At 38.3% G+C, this 25,763-nt stretch overlaps 1 protein-coding gene across 2 annotated transcripts in view; it reads right to left on the reverse strand.

The window, feature by feature from the left end:
* The window catches only part of ARHGAP15 (Rho GTPase activating protein 15), a 621,121-nt gene that overhangs the window by 211,853 nt on the left and 383,505 nt on the right, over positions 1-25,763 (reverse strand). For both annotated transcript variants that reach the window (XM_060015714.1, XM_060015716.1), the window contains one exon: positions 12,048-12,146. In XM_060015714.1, coding sequence (XP_059871697.1) covers positions 12,048-12,146 — 99 coding nt within the window. The remainder of the gene's footprint in view (positions 1-12,047; positions 12,147-25,763) is intronic.

The raw sequence follows: 25,763 nt of genomic DNA on the forward strand, positions 1-25,763 counted from the left end.
TTCCAGATAATGTAACTTTACATTGTGTTTTAAGAGACATTTAATCACTATCTCTTCTAGCAGTTCAATGAATCTTCAGCATAGAATTTTTTTTTAATATCTTTATTGGAGTATAATTGCTTTACAATGGTGTGTTAGTTTCTGCTGTATAACAAAGTGAATCAGCTATATGTATACATATATCCCCATATCCCCTCCCTCTTGTGTCTCCCTCCCTCCCACCCTCCCTATCCCACCCCCTCTAGGTGGTCACAAAGCACCGAGCTGATATCCCTGGGATGAAGTGAGACAGTGGCATGGACATATATACACTACCGAACGTAAAATAGATAGCTGGTGGGAAGCAGCCACTCAGCATAGAATTTGATTCTCTAAGGATGGATGCTTGGGTGGATGAGTGAAAAGAAATCTTGGATAATATCCATCTATTCATCCATTTAATCGTCCATCTTGACTGGAACCCCTACATATGCCAGCTCTAGTGTGCTGAGCAGTGAGGAGGCAGGGATGAACCAGACCGTCTCTAGACTCCAGGACTCACATTCTAAGTGGGGAAAGGGCTATGAAACCAGCCGTTATGGTTGCATGCAATAAAGGCTATGTTGGGGAAGCAAAGCTCTTACTGGAACACTGTGGAGAGGGGTGGCTACTAATGTTCAAGAGACCACAGAGAGGTGGTTGAGGGTATGAGTCAGAGAACATTCATTGTTGAGGGTGACTCTGGTGCTATGCCCAAGAGGATCAATCGGAATTTGGCAGGTAAATGGGTATGGAAAGGGTCTTTAAGGAGAGAAAACAGTTCATGGAAGGAATATCAGCCTTTGGAAAACTTCATGTAGTTGGAGCATAGGAAGCCGTTTATGAGGTTATAAAGCTGGAGAGTAGACAGAGGTCATATGCTTCTCCTTTTTATGGTAATAACTAGTATGGTATTTTGTTTATCCTGATGGGAAGGCTCTCAGAAGGGATAATATAATCCTATTTATATTTAAGAGGGATAATTTTGGCAGCATGGAGAAGAATGGCCTGGGAAGAAATAAGAACAAAGGCAGTGATATCAATTAGAGGGTTTATCTCAAAAGAAATTATGGGAGCACAATTAAGGCCATGGGAGGTGAGAGGAAGAATCAGCTTCAAGAGATAGTATGGGCTTCCCTGGTGGCGCAGTGGTTGAGAATCTGCCTGCTAATGCAGGGGACACGGGTTCGAGCCCTGGTCTGGGAGGATCCCACATGCCGCGGAGCAACTGGGCCCATGAGCCACAACTACTGAGCCTGTGCTCCACAACAAGAGAGGCCGCGATAGTGAGAGGCCCGCGCACCGTGATGAAGAGTGGCCCCCGCTTGCCACAACTAGAGAAAGCCCTCGCACAGAAACGAAGATCCAACACAGCAAAAATAAATAAATTAATTAAAAACAAAAGTACCAATGCCACCGTGGATGTGAGGATTAAATTAGTCAATGCTTAAAAAAAAAAAAAGAGATAGTAAAATAAGTACAGATCATTTGATCTGATGAAAGATGCTGTACATAATGAGAGAGAAGAATTTAAGATGTCCAATGAATTTCTTTTTAGGGCAATGGGGAAATAGTTATGAATCCACTGACTGAATTAAAGACTAAAGGAGGAATAGCAGGTTTGTTGAGGAAAGTTATAAGTTCAGTTTAAAAAAGTTGAATTTGGAATGCCAGGGAAAAACTCAAAAAGGGTTGTTCCTGGACCTCAGGTCTGAGTATAAAAAGGTAGCTTGAGGAGGCTTCCCTGGTGGCGCAGTGGTTGAGAGTCTGCCTGCCAATGCAGGGGACATGGGTTCGAGCCCTGGTCCGAGAAGATCCCACATGCCGCGGAGCAACAGGGCCCGTGAGCCACAACTACTGAGCCTGTGCTCCGCAACAAGAGAGGCCGCGATAGTGAGAGGCCCGCGCACCGTGATGAAGAGTGGCCCCCGCTTCCCACAACTAGTGAAAGTCCTCACACAGAAACGAAGACCCAACACAGCCAAAAATAAATAAATACACTTATTTTAAAAAAAAAAAAAAGTAGCTTGAGGAGTCATGCCCATTTAGGAACTTTAAAGTCATTGAAGGAATCATTGAAGCTTTAGGGGCATTGAGATCACACTGAGAGAATGAGTAGCACGAAATGTCAGTCAAGAATTAAATCCAGAGGAAATGCGTGTTTTTATGCTGTCAAACTCTAGGCCAGACACATAGGCTCCAATATTATGCTATGCAATTTCACATACATGCCAACTGCTCACCTTTAAGACAAAAGTAAAGAAAACTTACCACAGTGATTACAGTGCTGTTGGGTGTCTCACCACTCTGTAGGGATACTCAAGAGTTAAGTTATTAGCCCAAACTGTCAAAAGTGCAAAACATAACTCGAAGAGCATTATGTTTAAAACAAGAAAGGTAATAGTCCTCTTTTAATGACACTGGTGTATTCTAAGTCTTTATAGAGCTTTTGATAGTGTCAGCAGAGTTTAACTTTTTTCTGCTGTGAAGTAAATTTTGGAGAAAATGCAATCAATATCCAGTAGCAAAACCATGTCAGAATGTAGAGGATTGGTATCCTCTGTTCGTTAGTTTCAAACTGATAGGTCTGTGTCGTTGACCATATCTTTCTTATTTCAAATTCTTTGACAGAATCTGTAAACTCAAAATCTATCTTCAAACTAAGAATTTCCTGATATTTACATAGAAAAGAAATACTAAATCAGGAAGGTGAGATATTCACAGGGAAGTAAACTAACACAGAGGAGCACCAGCATGGTATTCCAAGTCTGAATTAAAGGAAAAGATGTGGTGCTCAACTTTCTGTGTGGTTATGGGACCTGAGCCTATGCCTGACCATTCTCAGACATGTCACTTACAAGTCATAGTTGCCATTCAATTACTAAATTAAAAACAGCAGGCTATTGGTGTTGAAATAATGCCTAATGGGATATGACTTCCTCTGATGAAATGAGAATGGATGTTCTATTAGCTGCGGAACTTAAACGTGCTTTCCAAAAATTGATGAGCATAAAATCTTAAAGTAAACATAACTTCGAATGTTTAGCATAGCTGAGTATCAATGGGAAAGAATGATGTCATTTAGAATATAATATAATATCATCAGAAATGGTTTAAATGTTTAAAAGAAAGATTTGCAAGCTACATTTTTCTCTGCACATCTTGTAGCTGCCTTCAACCAACAACTGCTGGTCATTCATCTTTTCAGTTTCAACCAGTTGCAGGTGTAGCAATGGAGTGCAACTTTCCAATCAAGATTTAAACAATGTTGAATGTAATTTAACCATTCTTTCATCATTTATTGAGAATTCATCACATGCAAGGCACTGTGTGAAGAGTTAAAAATAAATTCATGCTCCCTATAGAAAGGAGCACACAATGTACTGAAGGTGATGTCTTAAATACTTTCCTTCTATAAGTGGTGCTTTCACCCTACATCTCAGGGCATTCTTATTTTCTTAAAAAGAGTACGACTTTACATTTTGGGTCTATGGTCTACTAAAACCTCAAGAACTCTTCCAGCAGTATCATTTCAGACTTATTTTGGTTTTGCACGGTCAGTTTTTCTTTTCAAAGCATCCTGCCCTTGGTTTGTTTGTTTGTTTGTTTGTTTCTGAACTGAAAATAGAAGTGGCTTGAAGAGTATAGAATTTGGCAAAAGGAATAAAACTAGCAAAGAAAAGATTATTTAAACACAGGAAAAACATTTCTAACTCAACAGCCCATTAGACTATAAGATAACCTCTCATAGAGTTCAGAAGAATCTCTAAGACACGAATCTATTAAGGAGTGAGTAAATTACTTTAAAACATCCTGTAGAGGAAAATATGCCACATTCAATTATGCAGACCAATGCAACTATTTCTCCTGGAATCTGTACGTCTCTTTTACGGTATACACAGATTAATGATTAATGCTTAAGTTGGACACACTTCATCTGAAAGTGTGAAAATTCTTTGGAAAAGGCAATTTTTTCTAGGCATTTAGAAAGGGAATGTTATTCATTAGGAAACCCACAAAAGAGTATAAAATTTTGGTCTTGTTCATAGCTTCCTGAATTAACTTAAGGCTTCTCAATTATCATACATTTTTAAGCTCTAGGGAAATGCCTATCAAAATATAACGTATATATTTTTGTTCAACCAATAAAGAATAGATTAATTCAAAAAATAAAGTGACACTCTTGTGAAAGTGTTGATAATTTACTTTTTCATCAATTGGTTCACATTATGCAACAAGAATAAAAAAAATATTTAAAAACTACAAATCCATTTTTGAATCCCAAGGCAACAAATATCTGAAAATCTCTAACTGCCTTATTATTAGTGGTATTATTATCACTATTACTCCCATTTTTTAAAAAACTGAAAGCTTTCCAAAAGCATGTGATTTTTTTCCTTCAACATTTGTAAACACTTGCTTTCAGGCTTAAACATCCTGCCAACTTTCAGCCAAGATTATTTTTATGGTTGAACTATTAACTTCTGAATATTGGGGTTTATAATGGACAAAACTCCCAGACCCAGAACTCCCATCATATAAATGACACCACTAAAGGATAATTTAGAGTACTGCATCTTGACATGTTGAGGTGTTGCATTATTTAAATCCTCCATCCACAACAAAAGGCTAATTTCCTAGGGTATTAATTTTGGCTGTGTTTCCTTCCAACTGACTCCAAAGGAAAAATATGTTAAGAACCTAAACTTTAGAAAGGGGATGGGAGTGGGGGCAGAGGTTGGAAATTAGACTCAGGCTTTATCTAGGAAGAGACATTATTTATTCGTATGCATTCTGGACTCAAAAGTGTGGGAATATCCGCTGACTGATTTGACCAGGGCCACGTTGCTGGATACGTTAGATAGCCTTTCTGGTTATTGAACTGCACATTCATTTCTCTGTTAACTTCTGTTAGTCTTAAGCTCTCTTTTTTTGATAATAAGACTGTTGTGTATTGCTCAATGCAGATAAACTCCATTAAATGTCACTAATAAGTACAGTGAACTAATTCGTAGCCACGTCTATACACAGAATTTGTGAACATTCAGAATTTGTGAACATTCATGGCAAGATTTAACTGACAAGCATTTTCTGGAACAGCAGTACGTTTCTCTGGAACAGGGAAGTAGGCATTAGGTAACTATGGCAGAGATGGTAACTGGTGCAATAGTCTGTCTTCTCTTCATTACAGACCTCACAAGCAAGTCTTTTTATCCATATTTGTTTTCTTAATTGCAAAACACAGCTTTTTTCTCTCTCTCCACCTTGTCATCTCTGATTTCTTTTGGTTGTCTTTTCCCAGTTTCTCTTTTATACTCTCGCTGGCTGTTTCCTGTTTACTCTTTTTTGATTTTTGTCTTCCCCTCTAGCCCTGAATGTGGCTTTCTTACAGACACAGAGGCCCCAGCATGACTACCCCAAAGAGCCAATTCCAACTTGGACCCACAAGACTACTGCTGTCAGGAAGGTGGCTGTCATTGGTTGCATTAAAACAAAACATAAAACACCAAAAACGCTAAACTGGACTTGATTTTAACTCAGAATTAAAAACTAAGGAAAATTTGCTGTAAACTTTCACGGAGTTTCTTGGAGGATCATTGCTATTGTAAACGCATGTGGATGCCTAACTTTAGGCATAAAAAGCAAGCACTTAAAAAAAAAGGAAGACATAGGTCAGTGCTCTTAGAAACATTTTTGTTCAGTCCACAAATATTCTCTGGGGAAAAAGGAATACTGCTTATCTTGAACTCTTGATTTTATTTTTTGAACATGTCATTTTTATCAGTTTGTTTTGTTTTTGTTACTTTTTTTTTTTTTTTTTACTCACTGCTTTTAAAACTAGCAAGCAGAAGTCCCTCTGGAACAAGATAGAATCATACAAGTTTTCAAGAATCTCGTCACAAACTAAACAGTACAAATTACACATTCTTCATGGAAGTATCAGACTTTGGTGCGTGCCTGGATCCAACTATAATAGATTATCCCAAAGTGGGAAAGAATGAACAGGACAAAATTAGCAGAACTGGGAGCAGAGCTTGTCTAGGGAAGGCATTATGATCTGCCCTTCAGGGGTCTAGATCATCAGGCAATGGGAATAGACCATGTAGTTTTATTTTTGCAAGTGAACACTTGGTAGTATCTCAAGAGGCAGACTGGTGCACTGAATGTTGCCTGTTCTTTTTATAATAAGTACGTACATGGGCATGCCTTACTTAATATGCAAGTACATGTTAAGCAAGGCATGCACTATATATAATAGTAAATATCCATGAATTTACGTATCGTCCTTGTTCTGAATTTTTATGACTCGGTAAGTATACTCCTGTGTAGGTGTACAACCTTACCTTCTTATGATATTAATACATACGTCTAAATAAATACTGACACAATTAGAGAAATAGATTTCATTTATAATGGCATGGGATTCTTAATGTGTCTTTCTCTCAAACTTCACGTTAACTGCAGCTGAATTACCAAAAAGAAACAGTTAAGGTATAATAATAATCTTAGCCATTCTTTTTCCAAGTTGCTATAATCTACCCAAAGATAACTAATTGTTCAAAGTAAACATTCCACTCTGACCACAAAAGGAATCCATTACACAAACATATAATTCACAGTCATTTTTAGTGGGTTGTAAACAGTTTGGAATGAGCATAAAATGGGACAAAAATCAAAGTGAGCATTTTGAAATGAAAAAGTGTTTGCTACAAAAGGTCAGTCCCTTTGCTTGGCAAACTATGTAGAAAAGCCTGGGAAAATGCTGATCACACAAGCAATGAAGGAATTTTAAAGCCAACAGCCTCCTTGTTTCTTTAAACAGACATCGGAACCTATAACTGGATCCTGTCAAACAAACGACAGCAAAAAAATATAACAGCTGCTAAGAAGTCAAGTAGAGAGATAAAGTTTTTGAGGCTAAGGACCTTCTCAGAAGTAGACTAAAGGTCTTTCTTAAATCTTTAAGCAAGGTTATGGATCCCAGGGTGGCTTTTAGGCACCAAGTCAAATATGTAATTTTGTGTATCATTCTTGTCATAGTATTTTGTGTTCCAGAAAAAAGAAAGAGCAAAATTGTCAGTTAGCATCTGCTGAGGCATTCTGCAAAGTAGCTTATAGCTGGAATCATCAAATTTGGAAGACCTGGTATCACTGATTTTTAACTGTGGTAAAGAAAACCACATAATATAAAATTTATCATTTTAACCATTTTTAAGTGTACAGTTAAGTGGTGTTAAGTGTGTACACATTGTTTGCAACAGATCTCTAGGTATCATTTTAATGTTGTTAAATAGTTCAGGGGCATAAAAATCAGAACTGGGAATCATGGAGGAAGAATGAGTTGTTAAACCATATTCCAAAGGATGAATGCCAATCCAAATGTAATTTAAAAATTGTTTTAAAACCAGCCCTATTCCTTTACAAACAAAAATATATTCAATGCATAAAAATACATTTAGTGTAGAAACGTGTTCATTCATTTAGTTAACTCCATTATTATATAAAGGAAGTCTTTGGCAATGTATGGTATTGTTGTGTAGAAAAAGGACTGGTTCATCATGTATGGCATGTTCTTTTGGGCATCTCACACCAAGTGACTCCTTGTATTGTGCTGTCACAATGTGTCAAGAAAATAACCTGGGAAATAGGCTGTAATTAAACTTCTGGTCTTATCAGGAGGCTAAAACCAGAAGAGTATGTGTTTTATTATTCAGGGTTTATAATGTCATTTAGAAATATATTCTAAATAAAAATTATATATATTCGTTGTTTTGGTTTTATTTTTTTGCGGTACGCGGGCCTCTCACTGCTGTGGCCTCTCCCGTTGCGGAGCACAGGCTCCGGACGCGCAGGCTCAGCGGCCATGGCTCACGGGCCCAGCTGCTCTGCGGCATGTGGGATCTTCCCAGACCAGGACATGAACCCGTGTCCCCTGCATCGGCAGGTGGACTCTCAACCACTGTGCCACCAGGGAAGCCCCAAAATTATATATATTTAAGGTGTACAACATGATGATTTGATATACATAGACACAGCAAAATGACCAACTAATTAACATATCATCTCCTCACATAACTACCAATTTTTGTCTGTGACGAGAGCACCTGAAAACTACTCTCTTAGCTTATTTTCAGTATTCATCACAGTATTGTTAACTCTGGTCATCATGCTCGTATAGTAGGTCTCTAGACTTATTCATCCTGCATAACTGCAACTTTATGCCCTTTGACCAAGATCTTTCCATTTCCCCCATCCCCTATTATGCCATTTTTAAGCTGACAAACTTCTCCTATTGTTTTTTTATTATTACTGTAGTGGTTGTTCTTTCTCCTAGCACAATATCTATTCTTTTCTTTCACAGCACTTATCACAGTTTGTTTAATGTATATCTGCTCTATATTCTCAGCTGGTAGTATGGAGACTGACACAGAGTAGGTACTGAATAGTTACTTACTGCCGAAATGCAATAAAAACTAGTGTCTGTTACTTCAGTGAGTGTTTACAATGCCGCACACACTGTGTGCCGTTCTTTCCAAATATCAGTAACTGGTCTTCACAAAGAGTAGCCAGTCAGTTACATAGTTTTCATATAAAAAACTATGGATTAAGGTCTCAGTACTAATTATACCAGTTTAGTACTTTGTTTAGTTCATGTCTCCTAGGTCCTTGTCTCTAAGTGACACAGGTGACCCTATTTTTAAGTAAGCAATTTCTAGACACCTTTGAGGTCATCATAAACTACAGAAAGTATTTTATAAAGCACTGAAGACTGGACTTCTCCCTCTTTGGATCTACATACCACCAGTGTGTCACAATGTTATCCTCTCCAGGCTTGTCCCCTCAGACCTCAAAAAAGTATCAGATGATCTCCTGCTTTTAGTCAGTTTACCATATGTATTGAGCATTAGCTGAACAATCATTCAATATTTTTGCAGAAACTGCTCTGGAAGAAGAAACATAAGTTGAATTTTTCATTGGCTACTTATGATTTCACATATATATATAAAATCTAAAACTGTAAAGGCAAGGCAAGGGAGAATGAACCACTTGGAAAAGCTTTAAAGACTAACACACTCCTTTACAGTTTGCCCTCCAAGTTTTCTGTATGTTTTCTAGGCTGAGCAGACAATGTCAGAAACCACAGAAATAACTTTAATCTAGTTATAATAGTTGGTAAGAAGGAGAATGCTCTGGTGGTTTAGAGGAATAAAGGAAATCCAAATCAAGATAAGGAAACATACTAAACAAGTGATTCGCTAAATTGGTTTACATTCGGCTCACTAAGAGATTTCTTTCTAGGTAGGTCCAAGAGACGCAAAATTTAAAATGTAACTAATACCACTGTACCAGTGATGAATAGAGAATGTATCTTGTGCCAAGGGCTGGGTAGGATTTCCCTGTGGAGGCTAGAGGAGCATGGGCAAACTGGCTCTGCCAAGTGCAAGTAACTAACTGAATGAATGAATGGAGGAATGAATGGATAAATGGTGAGAAATGCCCTCCTGATGTTGTTTCATTTGAAATCAAGCTTGTAAGAAGCATTAAAAAAATCCAGCTACAGTTTGTAAATGATTTTTTTAAGGTGGGGGAAATAACCTCAAGAAAAAGAGAGAGAAAGGAAACAAAATATTTTTTATAACAGCTGATGTGCTGCTGTAGTGAGGATTGAGACCATTTTCCTAAGACTGAGAGAGTAAACACACAGTTTTCATTAAAAGTGCCTTTCCCATAACTGGTCCATAAGCATTTCCCATGACTCTGCAGTTAAGTATCTTGGCTGGAAGAGGATCTGGCCATTAGAAGGAGGGCTCTAGATATGCAGAGTCCAGCCGTGCTGAGAGACTTGGCACCTTTATATGCTACTTCCTAACAACAACCCCAGCATAAAATGTCATCAGAAGCCTGCATAAACATTGGACTTAGATTCACATAAATTATTTCTGTCCTGAGGTGCTTTATGCCAAAATTTAGTAAAAACAACACTTTGAGTAAACAGAATTGGCATATCAATGTAAGAATATTAATCCAACAAATGATCATAGAAAAATATAATCAAAAGCACACACTTGTAAATCGTGCAGTGATGTGAGAGGTTTACCTTGTGTCTCTGAGTTTTTGTTGAACATTTCCATACAGTTCCTTCAAGCTGACATTGCCAAAATGCTTTGAATTATCAGTTGCTTTATGGAATTGCAGTCTTTGAGTTTCATTAAAACACTTAGGAATTATTTTAATAATCATATGTGATTAGTGCCTTTTCAGTGCTGAATCTACAAATTCATTTTAAGAGTAAACATTGGGACAATGAAATATAATGCCAAATATGATTGCCCCTGTCAGAAAATACATTGTCTTATTTTATTAAAAATCACCAACAAAATACCATGAACAAAACATACAGTTTCTATTTATGGGCATTTTCTATTCTGCAATACCATGGTGTTTGCATGCCACAAGGTTGTATCTAGCAGAGTTCTCATTTTGCCTGGGGTATGTACATAAATAGAGAGTTATAGAATCCTTTTTTTTATGGGCACACATCTTATTATGTACAGCTTCCCCCAAAGTCCTATTTGGATTTTTGCTAATATAACAGTGCTCACACCATCAGTGCTGAGTATTTATAAGAGAATGAAGATTTCCTGAAAATGATGATAATTTAACTATTAGCAATAATGGCATTATAACATTTTCAGTGATCCATTTGGCTTTAAGTACTTATTAAATAATATTTATTCCTAAAATATGTACTTACAAAATTAAATGAGATTGCAACATACAATAAAAAGACAATTCTCTCTGAACTCCAATTGATTCCATTCCTCACAGATACCTCTCCTTGTGTTCATTCTGCTTTTACTGTTTTCTCCTCTCTCTTTGAACCCTCAGCTCTTCTCTCTGATGTGTTGATATGCTTTTCCCCAAAGCTGCTCACTTTATCCACTTTCTCTACCCACTCGTCCCCTTCTTGTTATTCTCTCATTCCCTACTGACATGGGAATAATAGGATCCCAAGGCTGTCCTTACAGTATAATCAAAGTATGAATTTCCAGGAGCTGGAAATTGCAGACCATTTTTATTATGTTTCTATAATAAAGCCAGGTAATATCGAGAGAATTAAAATGGCTTTTCCCTAGCAGATAACTTGGTAAACATTTCTTCCCTTGGTTCTATTGTTTTAAGAGACTGGGAGCTGAAAAGGGGAATAGATTCACCACTTCTTTTTCTGGAAACACCTCTGTCTTTTACATGATATATATTCCCCTAGATCCTGGGAATATGTTGTAAACTTGTAACAGATGGTGATGAAGCTTCACATTTCTATACAATATATTTTTTGGGACTCTGCACCTACTGTACGTATCTTTCAGGGAAAATGACCTTGAATGAATAAAGTCATAGTCTGAAGGAAAAACACCCCACAGATAGACTAGCATAGAAATGATGAGTCAAATGGGTTTTGTTTTGTTCCCCTCAGTAAGATGAAATAATTTCAAATGGAAAACAGAATGTTGAAATATAGGAATCAAAGGTCATCTGAACACTGGAGGTGTGTCTGTTAATTGTTCCAGGAAAACCAGTTAGGCATATTCTGTGCTGAACAGATACACGTGGAAGATGGAATATCACCATGTGCAAGTAGAAACGCTGTTTGCTTCACTTGGGTAATGTTGGGGGCTTACCAAAATATGTTCTGGCACAAAATCTACCAGCATGAATGTTAGGAGGGTTCTAACACTGTGAGTGCTGATATTTTATGAATGTTTTATCACTGGCGAGAAAACAAGAAGTTTGCAATTGAATCAACAACATGTCAGACAGAAAAAAATATTAAAAAAAGAACATTAGTGGGAATTATTGATGTCCCTACTGTGAAAACAAACTGAAGTTAATAAGAAACTTGATCCTCTTAACTGATTAACAAAAGTCAAATTTTAATTTCATAGCTTGTCAGTGCTGTTAACTTGAGCACTGGTTGTGTAGAGGGTACAGTATTGGGGGAAATTGCTGTATATTCAGTTACCCACCTCTTTTTTCGACAGCTTCAATGCACTGCTTTACAAACCGCGGAACTGTGGAATTTTCACGTTCACACACTGTGTGCAGATGAGAGCCAAAAATTTGATCTGCAAAAGAAACAAAGATGAGCTTCATTAAAATCCAAGCTTGCGTTGTTCTTTAATTTGATTCTGTTTCCATATCCACTGAATGATGAAATCTGCATCTTGCATAGGAATCGATTTTTTGCTTTAATTCCAAAGTGTCTATTGCAGACATACAAAGACCATAACTCCCTTCTCTATGGAACAGGACTCCGGCCCCAGAGAAAGAAAACTAACACTCTGCCATCGATTAGGCAGGGATGACTGAGTAATTTATAGTCTCTCTGGGCTTAACTTTGTTGTCTATAAAATAATGACAAGGAATTAAGAAAACTTCTATAAAATAATTAATCTTAGTGAATTGGTGTCTTAGTGTTTGAGAACAAATTTGTCAATGGTTATCAAAATTACGATGTTGTTAGTATATGCAGAAGATTCACCCTGTGGCTCAATGATATTCGAAGAAAGCAAGTTCCCGGAGACTTACTTGGAAGTGAATTTCTTCACATCTCTCCTGCCTTGAATGCCCTTCCTCTTCTCTAATCTAAGTATCCCCTTCCTTTTAGGGCTCAGCTCAGATGGCTCTTTCTCCATAAACTCTATCCTTCCTATCTCAGCTTTATGTCTCCTGTAACATAGGTTCTTTGGAATACCAGTTCTTCAGGATGTTAATAGGCGATTTTGGGGAAAAAGCCTGTAATCAAAAATGGTTTAGCCACATTGGGTTAAACAAAGTTAAACAGGTTTCTTTCATGTGTACTTATTTTTAGAGCCTGTGTTATGCCAGTGTGCACTGGGAATCTCCAGGCGGGACTGGAGGATGCATTATTTCCCAAACTTATCTGAGTAAGATCCTTTTATTTCAAAGGGCATCTCTCCAGACTAATGTTTCCCAGAACACACTTTGTGAAATTCTAGCCTAGCCCTCTCATTTGGAACATGATTTATGCTACCTTGCATTGTGTATTTACACTTATAATATATGGAATGTATTTTCTCAAAGCAGATTCTGAGTGCTGCATTGCTTATATGTTCTTACGGTTACCAGTGCCTAGCACAAATTTGGGTCCACGGCATTCACGCAAAGATTTTTTAAAACTGTGTTAAAATATGTGTAACATAAAAGTGTCCATTTTAACCACTTTTATGTGTACAGTTTAGTGGCATTAAGTACATGTGCATTGGTGTGCGACCATCACCACCATCCATTTCCAGAACCTTTTTAAACAGCATAGATGTTGATTACTGATAATGAAACAAATATTTAGTAGGTTCAAGGGCTTCCCCTCTACCATAGAATGAAATCCAATTCCCTAACATCACTTCCAAGGCAGTAAACGACCTGACCTTCCACCAATTAACTGATTTCATTTGCTTCCTCTCTACTCTTTCCCGCTCATCACTTGCCTGCCACCACTCTGTCGACGTTGCTGATTCATGCTCTGCCTCAGGGACATTGCACTTATTATTTCCTCTGCATGGAGCTCTATTGTCCTAGCTCTCTGATCAAATGTCACCTTCTTATTGTAGCCTTTCCTATCCACCTTTAAATAAAACCTGGCAACCACTGCCAATAGAACTCTCCATGCTGCCCCACCTTACTTTTCTTGGAGCACTTTTCTCCACCTGACATATTAGATTGATATGTTTACTGGTTAGTTGCTTCCCTTGCTTAGAATGCAAAACCCAGGAGAGTAAGGACTATTCCTATTTCCTTTATTACTGGATCCCCAGTAACTCGACAATGTTTGGCATACATTAGAAGTTCAATAAATATTTATTGAATTATTGACTGTAAGACAGCATCTTAATCATCAGTGGAGGTCTTCAATGCATTTAAAATATATTTTTAGCAGAAGTGGGGAGAAAAATATAAAATGCAGCATAACAGAATGCTAAATGATGCATTATTACAAAGGGGTAGTCAACAAGGACTGTGGTGAGACTTCAAGAAAGTCACGATTTTCATCCATTTCTCAGAAAAGGTGATGGCTTGAATTGAGAACTTAGCAGAGAGGGAAAGAATTAAGGCTAAAACACCAATAATAATGACTTCAATATGGAAATGTGCATTTTTTGCAAGAGAGAGAAAGAAGATAAGCTCAAAACACAGTAACATAGTGTAGAGAAGTGGGAAATAATCATAGGTATTTCCTTTGAATAGCTGGTCAAGTAACAAAGATTTGTTCAAAAACAGTGAGTCACCACTATAAGAAAGGATAAAATAAAATATTACTTAAGAAAAATAATCCAAAACTTCAGATTTGATCATTTAATTTGGCCAGAGGTTACGGTCAGGGGGAACTGTTATAGAGTAGAAAATCCTTTAATAGTAATCATAATTCAAATGAATTTCACAAATATTTATTATCTTCTATACTTGTAGTGATGAAGTAGGCATATTAGGTTGTGAAAAAGATATCAAGAGGTCATAATACTGTAGGGCTGAAAGAAATATTCAAATAATATAAAAAATAGACTATAACAGGTATCATAAAAGGTACTCAGTGCTAAGGAGGATGTTCTATAGTATCGAGTTTTTTGTGTCATGTAGTGCAGATGCCGTGTTTGGTGGGGGCAGAGTGGAGGGAAGTTTATGAGATGGAGATCATTCCAAAAAGATAGATTCCTGAATGGAGTGGTGTTAAAATCTGGAGAGAGGTTTCTTTTGTTTATTTTTTTTTCTTCTGATAGGTAGATACAGGAAGATGAAGATGAAGGCACTCTAGTGTATTTACTGTTTCATTCACTCACTTATTTGCCAAAAAAAAAAAAAAAAAAAATTCTGAGGGCCTGCTCTGCATCAGGAACTAGGAATGGCACCGGTAACACAATAACCAAGACTCAATTCCTATACTCTAAAAGTTTCTTGACTAGTGCGGGCATCATATAAGTAAACAGGTAAGAACATATCGTGAAAAATATTATACCTGGGGAAGCACAGATACATGTGGCAGGGCAACCTGAACAGCCTTGACTGCACATGGAAGACTTCCCAAAGAAGAAATGAATCCTCGAGGATAAGTAAGACTTAGATTGGAGAGGTAAGAAAAAGGACAAAAAGGACATTTGGAGAAGATGGAGGAGAGGCAAACAAACACATCAATGATGAGAAGAGTGATGAGGAGGATGTGGTGTGCTGAGAAAAACATTCACTCTTTCTTATTTAGAAAAATCTTGATGTATTAAGCTTTCAAAGGAGATGAAGATTATGTTATGTCTTAAATATTAAGTCAGTATTAAATATTAAGTCAGTATTAAATATTAAGTCAGGCAGGTAATTATTTGAGAGTGTGCAAATACCATCGATTTCTTATACACATGCTATTCCCCTCCCAACTTCTTTCTTGTTCTTTTTTTTTTTTTCTTAGAAGATGTTGGGGGTAGGAGTTTATTAATTAATTAATTTATTTTTGCTGTGTTGGGTCTTCGTTTCTGTGCGAGGGCTTTCTCTAGTTGTGGCAAGCGGGGGCCACTCTTCATCGCGGTGCGTGGGTCTCTCACTATCGTGGCCTCTCTTGTTGCAGAGCACAGGCTCCGGACGCGCAGGCTCAGCAGTTGTGGCTCACGGGCGTAGTTGCTCCGCAGCATGTGGGATCTTCCCAGACCAGGGCTCGAACCTGTGTCCCCTGCATCGGCAGGCGGACTCTCAACCACTGCGCCACCAGGGAAGCCCCTTCTTTCTTGTTTTTAAAGTCCACTCATAAGACAGAACCTGAAAGTGTTCTCCATTGACTTCTGTTTCCCCTGTAGCTTTAGTTAGTTTAAATTAGATAGTTCTGGTTGGTAAAATGTAAGGGAACGTGACTTGGGAATCTACAAGAGAAGATTTTTTTCCCTGATAAACGGAGAGGGGTATATGAAGACATTCTTTCTTTCTTCCTTCCTGCTTTGAACATCACTGTGCAATCATGCAATGCCTGGAGCTACTGCTGCAATGTTGTCACCACGAGGCAAGAAGCTTGCAAACAAAAGCTAAACATGATTAAAAAAGAAGGTACAAAAACCTGAGACCTCAACAATATTGTTGAACTTTTAAACCTATCCTAAAACACATTCTCTAGACTTCCTGTTATATGAATATAAATATAATAATAATTAAATATAATATAAATAATTTTTAACTGGGTATTCTATCACCTGTAACCAAAAGGTCCATAAAAAAATGGGAGGCACAGATAGTGGGGAAGACTGAACACAAAGAGATTTGTTAAGAGGCTAATGTGATTGCTTGGGAAGACCAGAATCAGGATAGGCTTGTGGTAAATTTAATCATCATTGAGAATCCATCTCATCTTCTCTGAGTTAGATTCATACATTCACTACCTCTGCCATCTGCCTGTGTAGTAAAACTCACTAGAGTGGGCAACATTTTCCTCATTTCACTGCTATAGGGCTTGGCCATATGACTTGCTTTGGATAACGTAGCATGTGTAGAAATGATGTGTCAATTCAAGACTGAGGCCTTCAGACACATTACAGATTTCTACTCATCTCCTTGCTTCTTCACTATTGCCAAGACAAGAGTTTCCCTGGGTAGCTGCTGCGCCTTCAGTCTGGGCTCCAGAGTAAATACATATAGCACAGAACTGAGGTCAACCCTCAGTGAGGAGACAAGTCCAGTCAGACCTACAACTTAAAGCAGAGCTGTCCATTCAAGCCTGCCGTAGACTGACCCACAGACACATGAAAAATACGTGCTTTTTGCAGTTTGCCACTGAGATTCTATGTTTGTTTGTTAGGCATCAATAGCTTACTGATAAAGATGATAATAGGAGTCTGGATTTTTGGTGATCTAAGCTATGCTGTGAGAATGAAAACAGAGAGTTGACAGGACATGGAAACCAAAACTGGGGAGCAAATAAATAGAGAAAAAAATCTAAATTTGGTTAGAGCGTGGAAATATGCATTTGTTTAGAGTCAATCCTAGGAAGGAGTCTCAAAGGAAATTTCTCTCACCTTAAAATTTAAACTCATTATGTTTTATGTTATATTATGGCATTTCTTATTATGTATTCTCTCCAGATCAATTCAATTCTATTTAATTCAATTCAGCAAATATTTCATAAGCACCTACTATACGCAGGGCATTGTAAAGAATGCAAAGATTGACATTCATCCACATGCCCACTGTTGTCCAGACGGTGTGCTCCATCCTAAAGATGCAATGATCCATGAAGCATGATCTCCCACAGTGTAGGGGGAAGAACAGCTCTCAAAACCAGTTATAATATGATGTGATTAGTGCTATTGCAAGGACGCTCAATAATAAATAGCGAAGATATATTTAGCCAGGCAAGGGTCAAAGTACGTTATATATTTTAACTTATTTAATCTTTATAACAATCCTTAACACTTTGGTGGTAGATACTATTACCATCCTGATCTTATAGGAGAGAAAAATGAGGCACAAAGATATTGAGTTGTTTGTTCATAGTTACAAAACATCAGGCTCTGGGGAAAAAAAAAAAAGATAAGGACCTGAACTAAGACAACGAAGAGATGGGGTGATTCAGTGGGATTTGTAAACTGGATGCGGGAGGTGAGCCAACCCACCAGGCAAAGAGGACTTTCAGGTTTTTTGCTTGGTTGAAGGAGACTAAGATGCTGAAAACTGATGGTTTGGAGAAGAAAAGAGAGATTGATGTTTAGAAGTTAGGATAGCATTTCAGACCCAGCAAAACACTGATGGGACATCCAGGTGAAATTCAGAGACTATTGCTGATCATAAGGAAAATGGCTTTCATAGAATGAAACTGAGAAGCAGATGTTTGTGGTAAAGATTTGAAGAGAAGGTAAGAAGTAGAGGTAGCAAACAGACCCCCTTTTTTAGAAGTTTAGTGGTGGGAATTCACTAATTATAAGGAAAGACGGGACTTGGGGAAAGATTTTCATTTGGGGTGGATAGGAGAGAATTTCAATTGCAGAGTGTTTCTGATTGCCAGAATGCTCTAGAGGGGGTGAGACGCCCTCTTGGCTGTTTTTGGTTGCTATAATGCCTGGGGTGGGGGAGGTGTGCTACTGCCACTTACTGGGTGGTCCAGGTAAGTGCAGGCAATCCCTCACTGGGAGAGAAAACAATCCCTCCCTGATTGCCAATAACGCCCTGGGGAAAAAAGAGCTTAGATATGTTGAACTTCATTAGATAGAATGGAGACGTTTGCTTTCACTAGTTACCAGAAAGGTCAAAAAATTCCATCTCACTTATATCCTGTCTTTAAAGTGGCTATACTTACCCAAGGAGGTATGGCTCTGTAGTAGAAGGACCTAGCCTTTCAGGTAAACCTGATTGAATCAAAGGTTGTCATGTGGCCCAAGCTGGGTCAATCCAACTTGTCCTGCAAAAGTTTTAGAATTGGGACACTATAGACTGAGGTGGCATCAGAGATACTACCTGCTCCAGGGATTTGAATTGAAAGGCCGTCTAGATTTAGACACTGCAGGGCAAAAGCAGCCATTTGGGGAGATGGTGATGTGCAGTGAATGAGTGTTACTGAAGCTAATATGCAGACAGAGAGGTGAATGAAACAGACACACCTCAACTTCTCACTTCCTGATGCCTAGGCACCATATATGGTTGCCATGGGGTGCATTAGAAGTTAGAGGGAATTTCAGTTTAATGCAACTAGACAAATTTGGCTAGTACGTGGATAGCATTGTCCACAAGGTTTCGAAGAGGGTTTACAATCACAATAGAAAGGACTAGCCTTGGGAAAATAACTAAATGAGACCCCCTGTTACAGATGATGCTGGTTAGGAAGAGTATGTTGTATGTCTGTTGGTTTTGCTGGCCCTGGAACTATTCTTCTATCCTCCGGTAAGAGCACCCTGGTTTTCCTTTGGGGATGATACTTTCTCATTCTGCTGCCATTTGTTTTGAGTAGTGCTGACCTCACCAGCTCCAGCTCCAGGGATGAACATGCATTTCCTCCCCCGGCCACAGTAATCGGTTCAGACATGAACACATGACCCAGCTGGATCTGGGCAAGCAAATCCTGAGGCTTCCTTTTTTTAGTGCTGCTGGGAAAGAGGAGCCCTCTTTCTATAGGATTTGGTAAACTATGAGGATATGAGTCTAAGCTTCTAGAAGTTATATTGCCAGCTTCTGGGAAAACATACTGGAGAATGAAGCCGACAGAGTGGAAAACAGCTGAGGGATGGAGGAGCTAAATATTCGATAGCATTTTGTGCCCAGAGGTCCAGTCATGCCTGAAGCTATCCTTGTCCCTTGGACTTTTCAGTTAAGTAGTCCAATAAATTCCATTCCTACATTTGCAATTTGAATAAGTTTCTATCAATTACAACTAAAAAACAACTTGACTACAACATTAGCCTTCAACATTACATGGTGAATTATATAACGTGGAGGAGATGGTGTTATACATGAAACGACTTTGCAAAGTCAAAAGTGCTATATCCAAAGGAAGTAAATCATAGAGATTTAGCTTAGACATCATTGTCCAATTTAGGGGCTGTGGTAAGATTGCCACCCATCTGTAACTCTGATACAGTCCAGAGTTTGATACACCAAGGAAGACCATTAAATTATAGGAATGTCTTTGAACCACAGAAACTTCTTTCTTAAAACCCTGTAAAGAAAGGGGGAGGGAGAGAGAAGGTGTTTTGTTTTCATGGCAAGCATTGATGACCTAGCTTTTGCCCCCTAAACTTCCGTGCTTGCTGGGCTGGCACAACATTAAGGATTGTTTCTGCTTTTCCCCTCCTTATGGTATTCCAAAAAAGGGAGCAGTCCCAGAACCCTGAGCTCCCGGCTCCCCATCTATAGTCCCATCTGTGGGCTCACTGGTAATCCTTTATTCCTCTCTTAACAACTTTTTGTATTTAGAAAACACCTCTTGCTAGGGGTGCCAATATTTTCAGAATGCTCTGCACATGCCTATGGCCTTGGCTGGTGTGATCATTACATCTTTGTTCTCCTGCTTCAGCGCTTGTACCAGGGGTGGCAGGCAACACATTGGTTGGAGAAAATCCATTTTCTGTAATTTTTCTTTGAAAGCATCTTTTGGTGAGAAAAACAAATAGACCTTCCACATGACTGCACTTACAAATCACGTTGTTTACATAATGAATTAGAGTTTAACTAGGGAATGGTGGTTTTTAATCTTTAAGCTCTCAAACTTTTGACCGATTTAGTTAGTTCATCAGCATAACCAGGTTAAGCCTCCCAGATCACAAATTAGCTTCATTCTCCCTCATCTCTGCTATGTATTTTTTGACAAAAAATGAAAAGAACACCCAGTAATGGGATCTTTGTCAGTTAGATTCCAAATGAATCAAAACTATGAGGAAAACTACTCAATAGAGGCAGTTAAATGTTCAAATAATGTGACGGTGTTATCATCATTTACGCAGGGAGACAGTCTCCACATGCTTTTCAAAATGATGTTATTCTGCTTTCAGGACAGAGGCCCATTGCGGCCACTCTAGTGAATTTTAAAGAAGAAAACAAAGCACCTAGAACTACATACATGAAGAAATAAAGAGGGGAAGAGAAAACAACAACAAAAAACTGAACTGTTCGGACACACACACACACACACACATATTGGATAATTATTTTGGTAATGAGGCATATTCATCAAGGATTTTGGCTACAATAGAAAAAAATCCACTGTGGCTATCTTAAGCAAAGAAAAATTTATTCAAATGATGGTGAAGGATAGGGGTAGGAGGAAACTCAAAGAATTTACTGAGAACTAAAAGTAATTTATAACTGAATCACTTTGCTGTACACCTGAAACTAACACAACATTGTTAACCAACTATACTCCAAAATAAAATAAAAACAAACAAAAAATTAAAGTAATTTATTAATTCCTCAAAGAAAATACTGGAGGCGAGGGACCAGTCTTGGCGATGTTTAATCCAAGGTTCTCAGGAGATCCACGAAATAAGAAAAAGGAAATAGAGCAACTGCCTTGTAACTTTGAGAGCTGGGTCAGGATGCTATACGCATTGTCACCTCCACCACCAGTACTGTCCTAGCGACTTCTGTTCATCAATTACTCGAGATCTGAAGTTCCAATAGACAATGTCCAACGGGTTGAGATTTTGTCTAAAAAATGGGTTGAAATGAGAAAAAATACAGCCCATGTAGCTTCCATAGTAGGTAGCATTCACTTGGAAATTTACTCCCTCTGGACTGCCACACACATGGGCAGATCATTTCCCAATAGGTTGCTATGAGGGCAGGGCAGTGGAGAGTGGAGGGCTAAAATAATATTCTCAACACAGGTAATTTCAGCGATCTCACTGATTTCATCTTTTGATTTTAAACTGTAAGTGACATTTGCTTTTCCTTTTGGGAGTAGGTTTCCAGACCAAAACTTTCAGATTGCTTATGAGGGAATCGTATTTCTATCCTTATATTTTCTCCACTTCCATTCTTACATTTTTCTCTTCCTCACCTTTAAAATACCCACTATATGAGCCCCCATCATATAACTTTCCCACAACTTTACTGAATAGTTTTGGAGAAATAGGTGATTTAAGTTAAGAACTATAGTTTACTGATGGCTTATGTCTTTGAATTAAGATGCGGAAAAATACGTTTAATGCTAAAACACTAGCACTGAACTTAATCTATCTTAAGTGCTTCGGAAGGTACCGCATTGTCTTATGATGTCTCAGGGCTTTGATTAAAAATATCAGCTACTGCTTTTCGTTACATAGATATCAAAAATTGGGCTGATACTCCGTTGAGTCTCTAATATACACTGAAAGTAAATCTCTCTCATTGCCTTGTTTACTTGTGATTTCTTTTCTCATAAGAGGCAAGTACAGGGAAAAGCTTAATTATTTTAACTTTTAGGTAGTTTGGAATCTAAATAAATAGGAATTTAAAGTATATACACTTCTGTGTATAGTTCCCCCCCACATGTTTATTCATATTTTTGGATCTCATCTACTAACAGACTTTAAAGTCGCTGGTGGAAAATGATAATGTCTACTCCGGAAAGGCTGGCCTGGAGGAAACTGGCTTAGGCTCTAGAGAGAAGATCTTCTCAAACAAGGGTAGGCTGGGGTCTGCAGCTTCCAGTAGACATTAGACAGTTGGCTGCAGGGGTGGCATCCTTTGACAAGATCGGCCCAAAGATGAGTGTCAGAGACAGGCTAGCTGCCATCCAGACGGTATGGTGAGTTCTTCCCCAGTCCTTTCCATGTTTTCTCCTTCTTCCCTTTTCAGGCTTCCAGCCATCGCCACCTTTCACAATTTCACCCTCAACCCCAAACAATGCTTCTATGAAGTACCTTTTGGCCCCTTGCTTTAAGCTCCTAAACTCATTAAAAATAGATCTCAACTCAATTTTGGTCCAGTTAATGCAACGGACACATTGGTGGGTCCACTAATCAGGAAGGAATTTGTATCTTAAATGAAGAGTTTATTAACCCAAATGTAACAAGGAGAATAAAATTTTTCTGTATTTGTCTCCCCCAGGCAACACTTTGCCCTATACTTCTCCTTACCTCTGCTTACCCAGAGCAGCACAACACATGAATTACACACATATACACACACCCCCTCCCCTTATATGTGTGTGCACAGAATCACAATACTAAAGAGAATGGTTTGACCAAGTGAATGTTACTGCATTTTTGTATTCATCCATTCAATCTATCCATCCCTGAATATTTTTCAGTGCCTTCGGAGGATGGAATAATGAACAGAACACTCTCTGTCTTTACACAGCCTGTATGTAAATGGAGGAAACAAACACATAAAGACATTAACATGGAATGCAATGTCAGATGGTGATAGGTGCTATGAGAAAATGAAGCATGGCAGGGAGATAGAAAGAGAGAGGTGTTGTCAGGGCAGACATTTGCTAGACAGTGGCATTGAGCAGAGACCCAAAGAAGTGAAGGCATGAGCCATACCAATACACAGGCAGAGCATCTCATCAGAGGAGTAAGTTGCATACCCTGGAGAAGCAGCAAGAAGGCCGGTGTGGCTGGAGTGAAATGATAAACAGGAAGTATGGCTGAGGATGAAACTGATAAGGTAGCCTGGGGGACAAAGCAGGTAGGACCCTATAGGTCACAGGAAGGGCAATAGATATTATTTTAAGTATGATTTTATTCTAAGTAATTGGAAATTATTGAGCAGGAAAGTGACTTAAAGTGATTTATGTTTTTAAATGATCTTTCTAGTTGCCATGTGGAGGTTATATGTAAGGGCATCAGGAAAAGAAGCAGAGAGGCCAGTTAGGGGGCTGGTGAGATAGTCCAGGGAGAGATGATAGTGCTTGGGTAGGGTGGTAACAGTGGAAGTAACTGAGAGTGGTTGAATATAGAATATATTTTTAAGGTGGGATTTGTTGATGAGAGTAGAAGAGACAGAATAGCATGGAGGGTGACCCCGGCTGGCAAAGAACAGAGGTATTTCCTGAGGTCGAGAACACATGGAAGCCATTCGGAAGCCAAGGGTTGCTCTAGGTAAATGTGAGCTGTCTACCAAACATCCTAGGAGATGTCAAATAGATGTTTGAACATGCAAGACTAGAGTTTCAAGGGTCTGGAGTTTGAAGCTGAAGTACTAAGTTTGGAAAGCTTGCAGATGGAATCTGAAGCCACAGGGCTGGAATATTTCAGCAATAGTGCTCAGTAGTCTGAAGGAGAAGGAAAAGAAAAGAGAAGTCCAAAGACTTAACATAGGAGTAGCCCAACACTGTGAGGCTGGTGGGAGGAGCAGGCTCGACCGAAGGAGCACCCATGGGCAGAAGACTTTCCACAAGAAGGATGAGAAATTGTAAATAAATAGCAATTCTAAAACCACTGAAAGATTTCATGTCCTGCTTCCTTTCTTTCCTACCCTCTTTTAGGCAATAACAAAGCAGAGCGAAGTAAGGTGATCTCTATCTACCAGAGATAGTTCACAGTCTCCTTGGAAGGTATTAAAATATTCAACCACTGAAATTACAGTTTGGGGATAAAGAAAAGAGAGGACTAATTCAGAATGAGGAAGACAGGGATGGATTTATGGAGTTGGTAACTTTGAGATGGAGGACTAAAAATGAATAGAAGTTTACAATATAGAGTAAGCTGGAGAAGAATATTCAAGGTGAAGGAAGCTTTACACAGTAGAACAAGATCAATGTAATTTCTTCCTCTTTCCTATAGAAATAGATGTACTTCTATTGCATCCTATTACACTCCCTTCTGGATGCCAAGTGAAATATATATGAATGAGTGAATGAATGAATGAATAAATGAATAAGGGAATGTATAAAAGAAAGTGACTTTTATGTAAAAATTGTGCCACGGTCACTTGAGTATGAAAGAAATATATTTCAGTTTAGTTTGCATTAGTGCATTCTGGATGACTGACATGGCCAAATTTTGCTTAGCAAAGACTGATTATTTACATTTTGGGTTGACAATACTTTCTGGTTTTCCTTTGCCTGTCCTCATTTTATTAGAATTACACAGGGGTCTACAAAAGGAAAAGGGAATAAAATTCAAAGATGTCAAACTTTGCTACCTTAACCTTATTTGTGTACATTTTATGTTTTTAAAATAGAAAACTGTCCATGGAATTCAACTGCTCAAGCACACAACTTACTGCAATTATTCTGAAGTTAAAACTTTTATAGGTTGGGTTGTCTACTTACTTTACTTAGTAGGAACTTCACTGCAGTTAAAATTACTGTGAAATCAGTACTTTTATTTCTGTTTGAGTGATGAGACTAAGAAGAAAACTTGATACATAAAATTTATTCAGATATTTGATTGAATTAATTCTAAATGATTTAATAAAATTACCTTTTTAGCTCAAACAAATATGGACTAAAGTTGGAAATGTCATTCAGTGATCGATAAAAGTTGAAAGTTTCTTCTAGGGTGGAGAAGGTGTGGAAATTTTGAGTCACTCTGGATTTAAGTAAAATCTAGGAAAGAACAATGTACTTTTCCAGATATCAGCATAGATTTGTTAGAATCCCAGGTGGTAAGACTTCAATTTATTTGCATGAATGCATAGTTCAATAAGAAAAGATTCAAATTTAGTTGGAGTAAAACTGCTTAATGATTTCAAATATTACGTGTAATATATTAATATAACGGGTTTGAATATCTATAATGGAGTCTCTTTCATTTGGGTCTTAAGGGTGTTCTCACAGCAACTAATGCTGAGTGCTAGGTACATGCTGAAGCACCTAAGAGGAAAGCACTTTAGGTTAAAAGCACTTTCTCTTCTCAGCCTCGGGTTAAAAGCTATTTCAGGATTCTGTTAAAGGCATTCTTTGGTCCTCAGCTTCAGCTTAAAAGCTGCTTTGAAGAAAAGTGCTTTGAGGCAGGTAAAGGATTTTATAATAAACCATATTAAGAGCTGGGGAATCGTGTGGTTCTCTGGAAGTGTTGGCTAGCTCCATGGAGGTGTGGTACATACTCTGCGCAGGTTTGCCTGTTCCCTGTGGTCCACGGATTATTTTATGCAAAGAGACTGAAAAACATTTCCAGGAATATAATTGGAGAGAAGGGGTTATGAGCCCAAATTTAGTAGTCCATGATGCACACATTTCCGAAAACGTTTTGTCTCTTTTGGGTTTCCAGTCAAACACGGTGTGTATCTCTTTTTCGGCCCTTACTGCAGAAAGCAACTATGCAGTAACGTTTCTAAAA

The sequence above is a fragment of the Delphinus delphis genome, chromosome 7 (genome assembly GCF_949987515.2).
Source record: "Delphinus delphis chromosome 7, mDelDel1.2, whole genome shotgun sequence".
Lineage (NCBI taxonomy): Eukaryota > Metazoa > Chordata > Mammalia > Artiodactyla > Delphinidae > Delphinus > Delphinus delphis.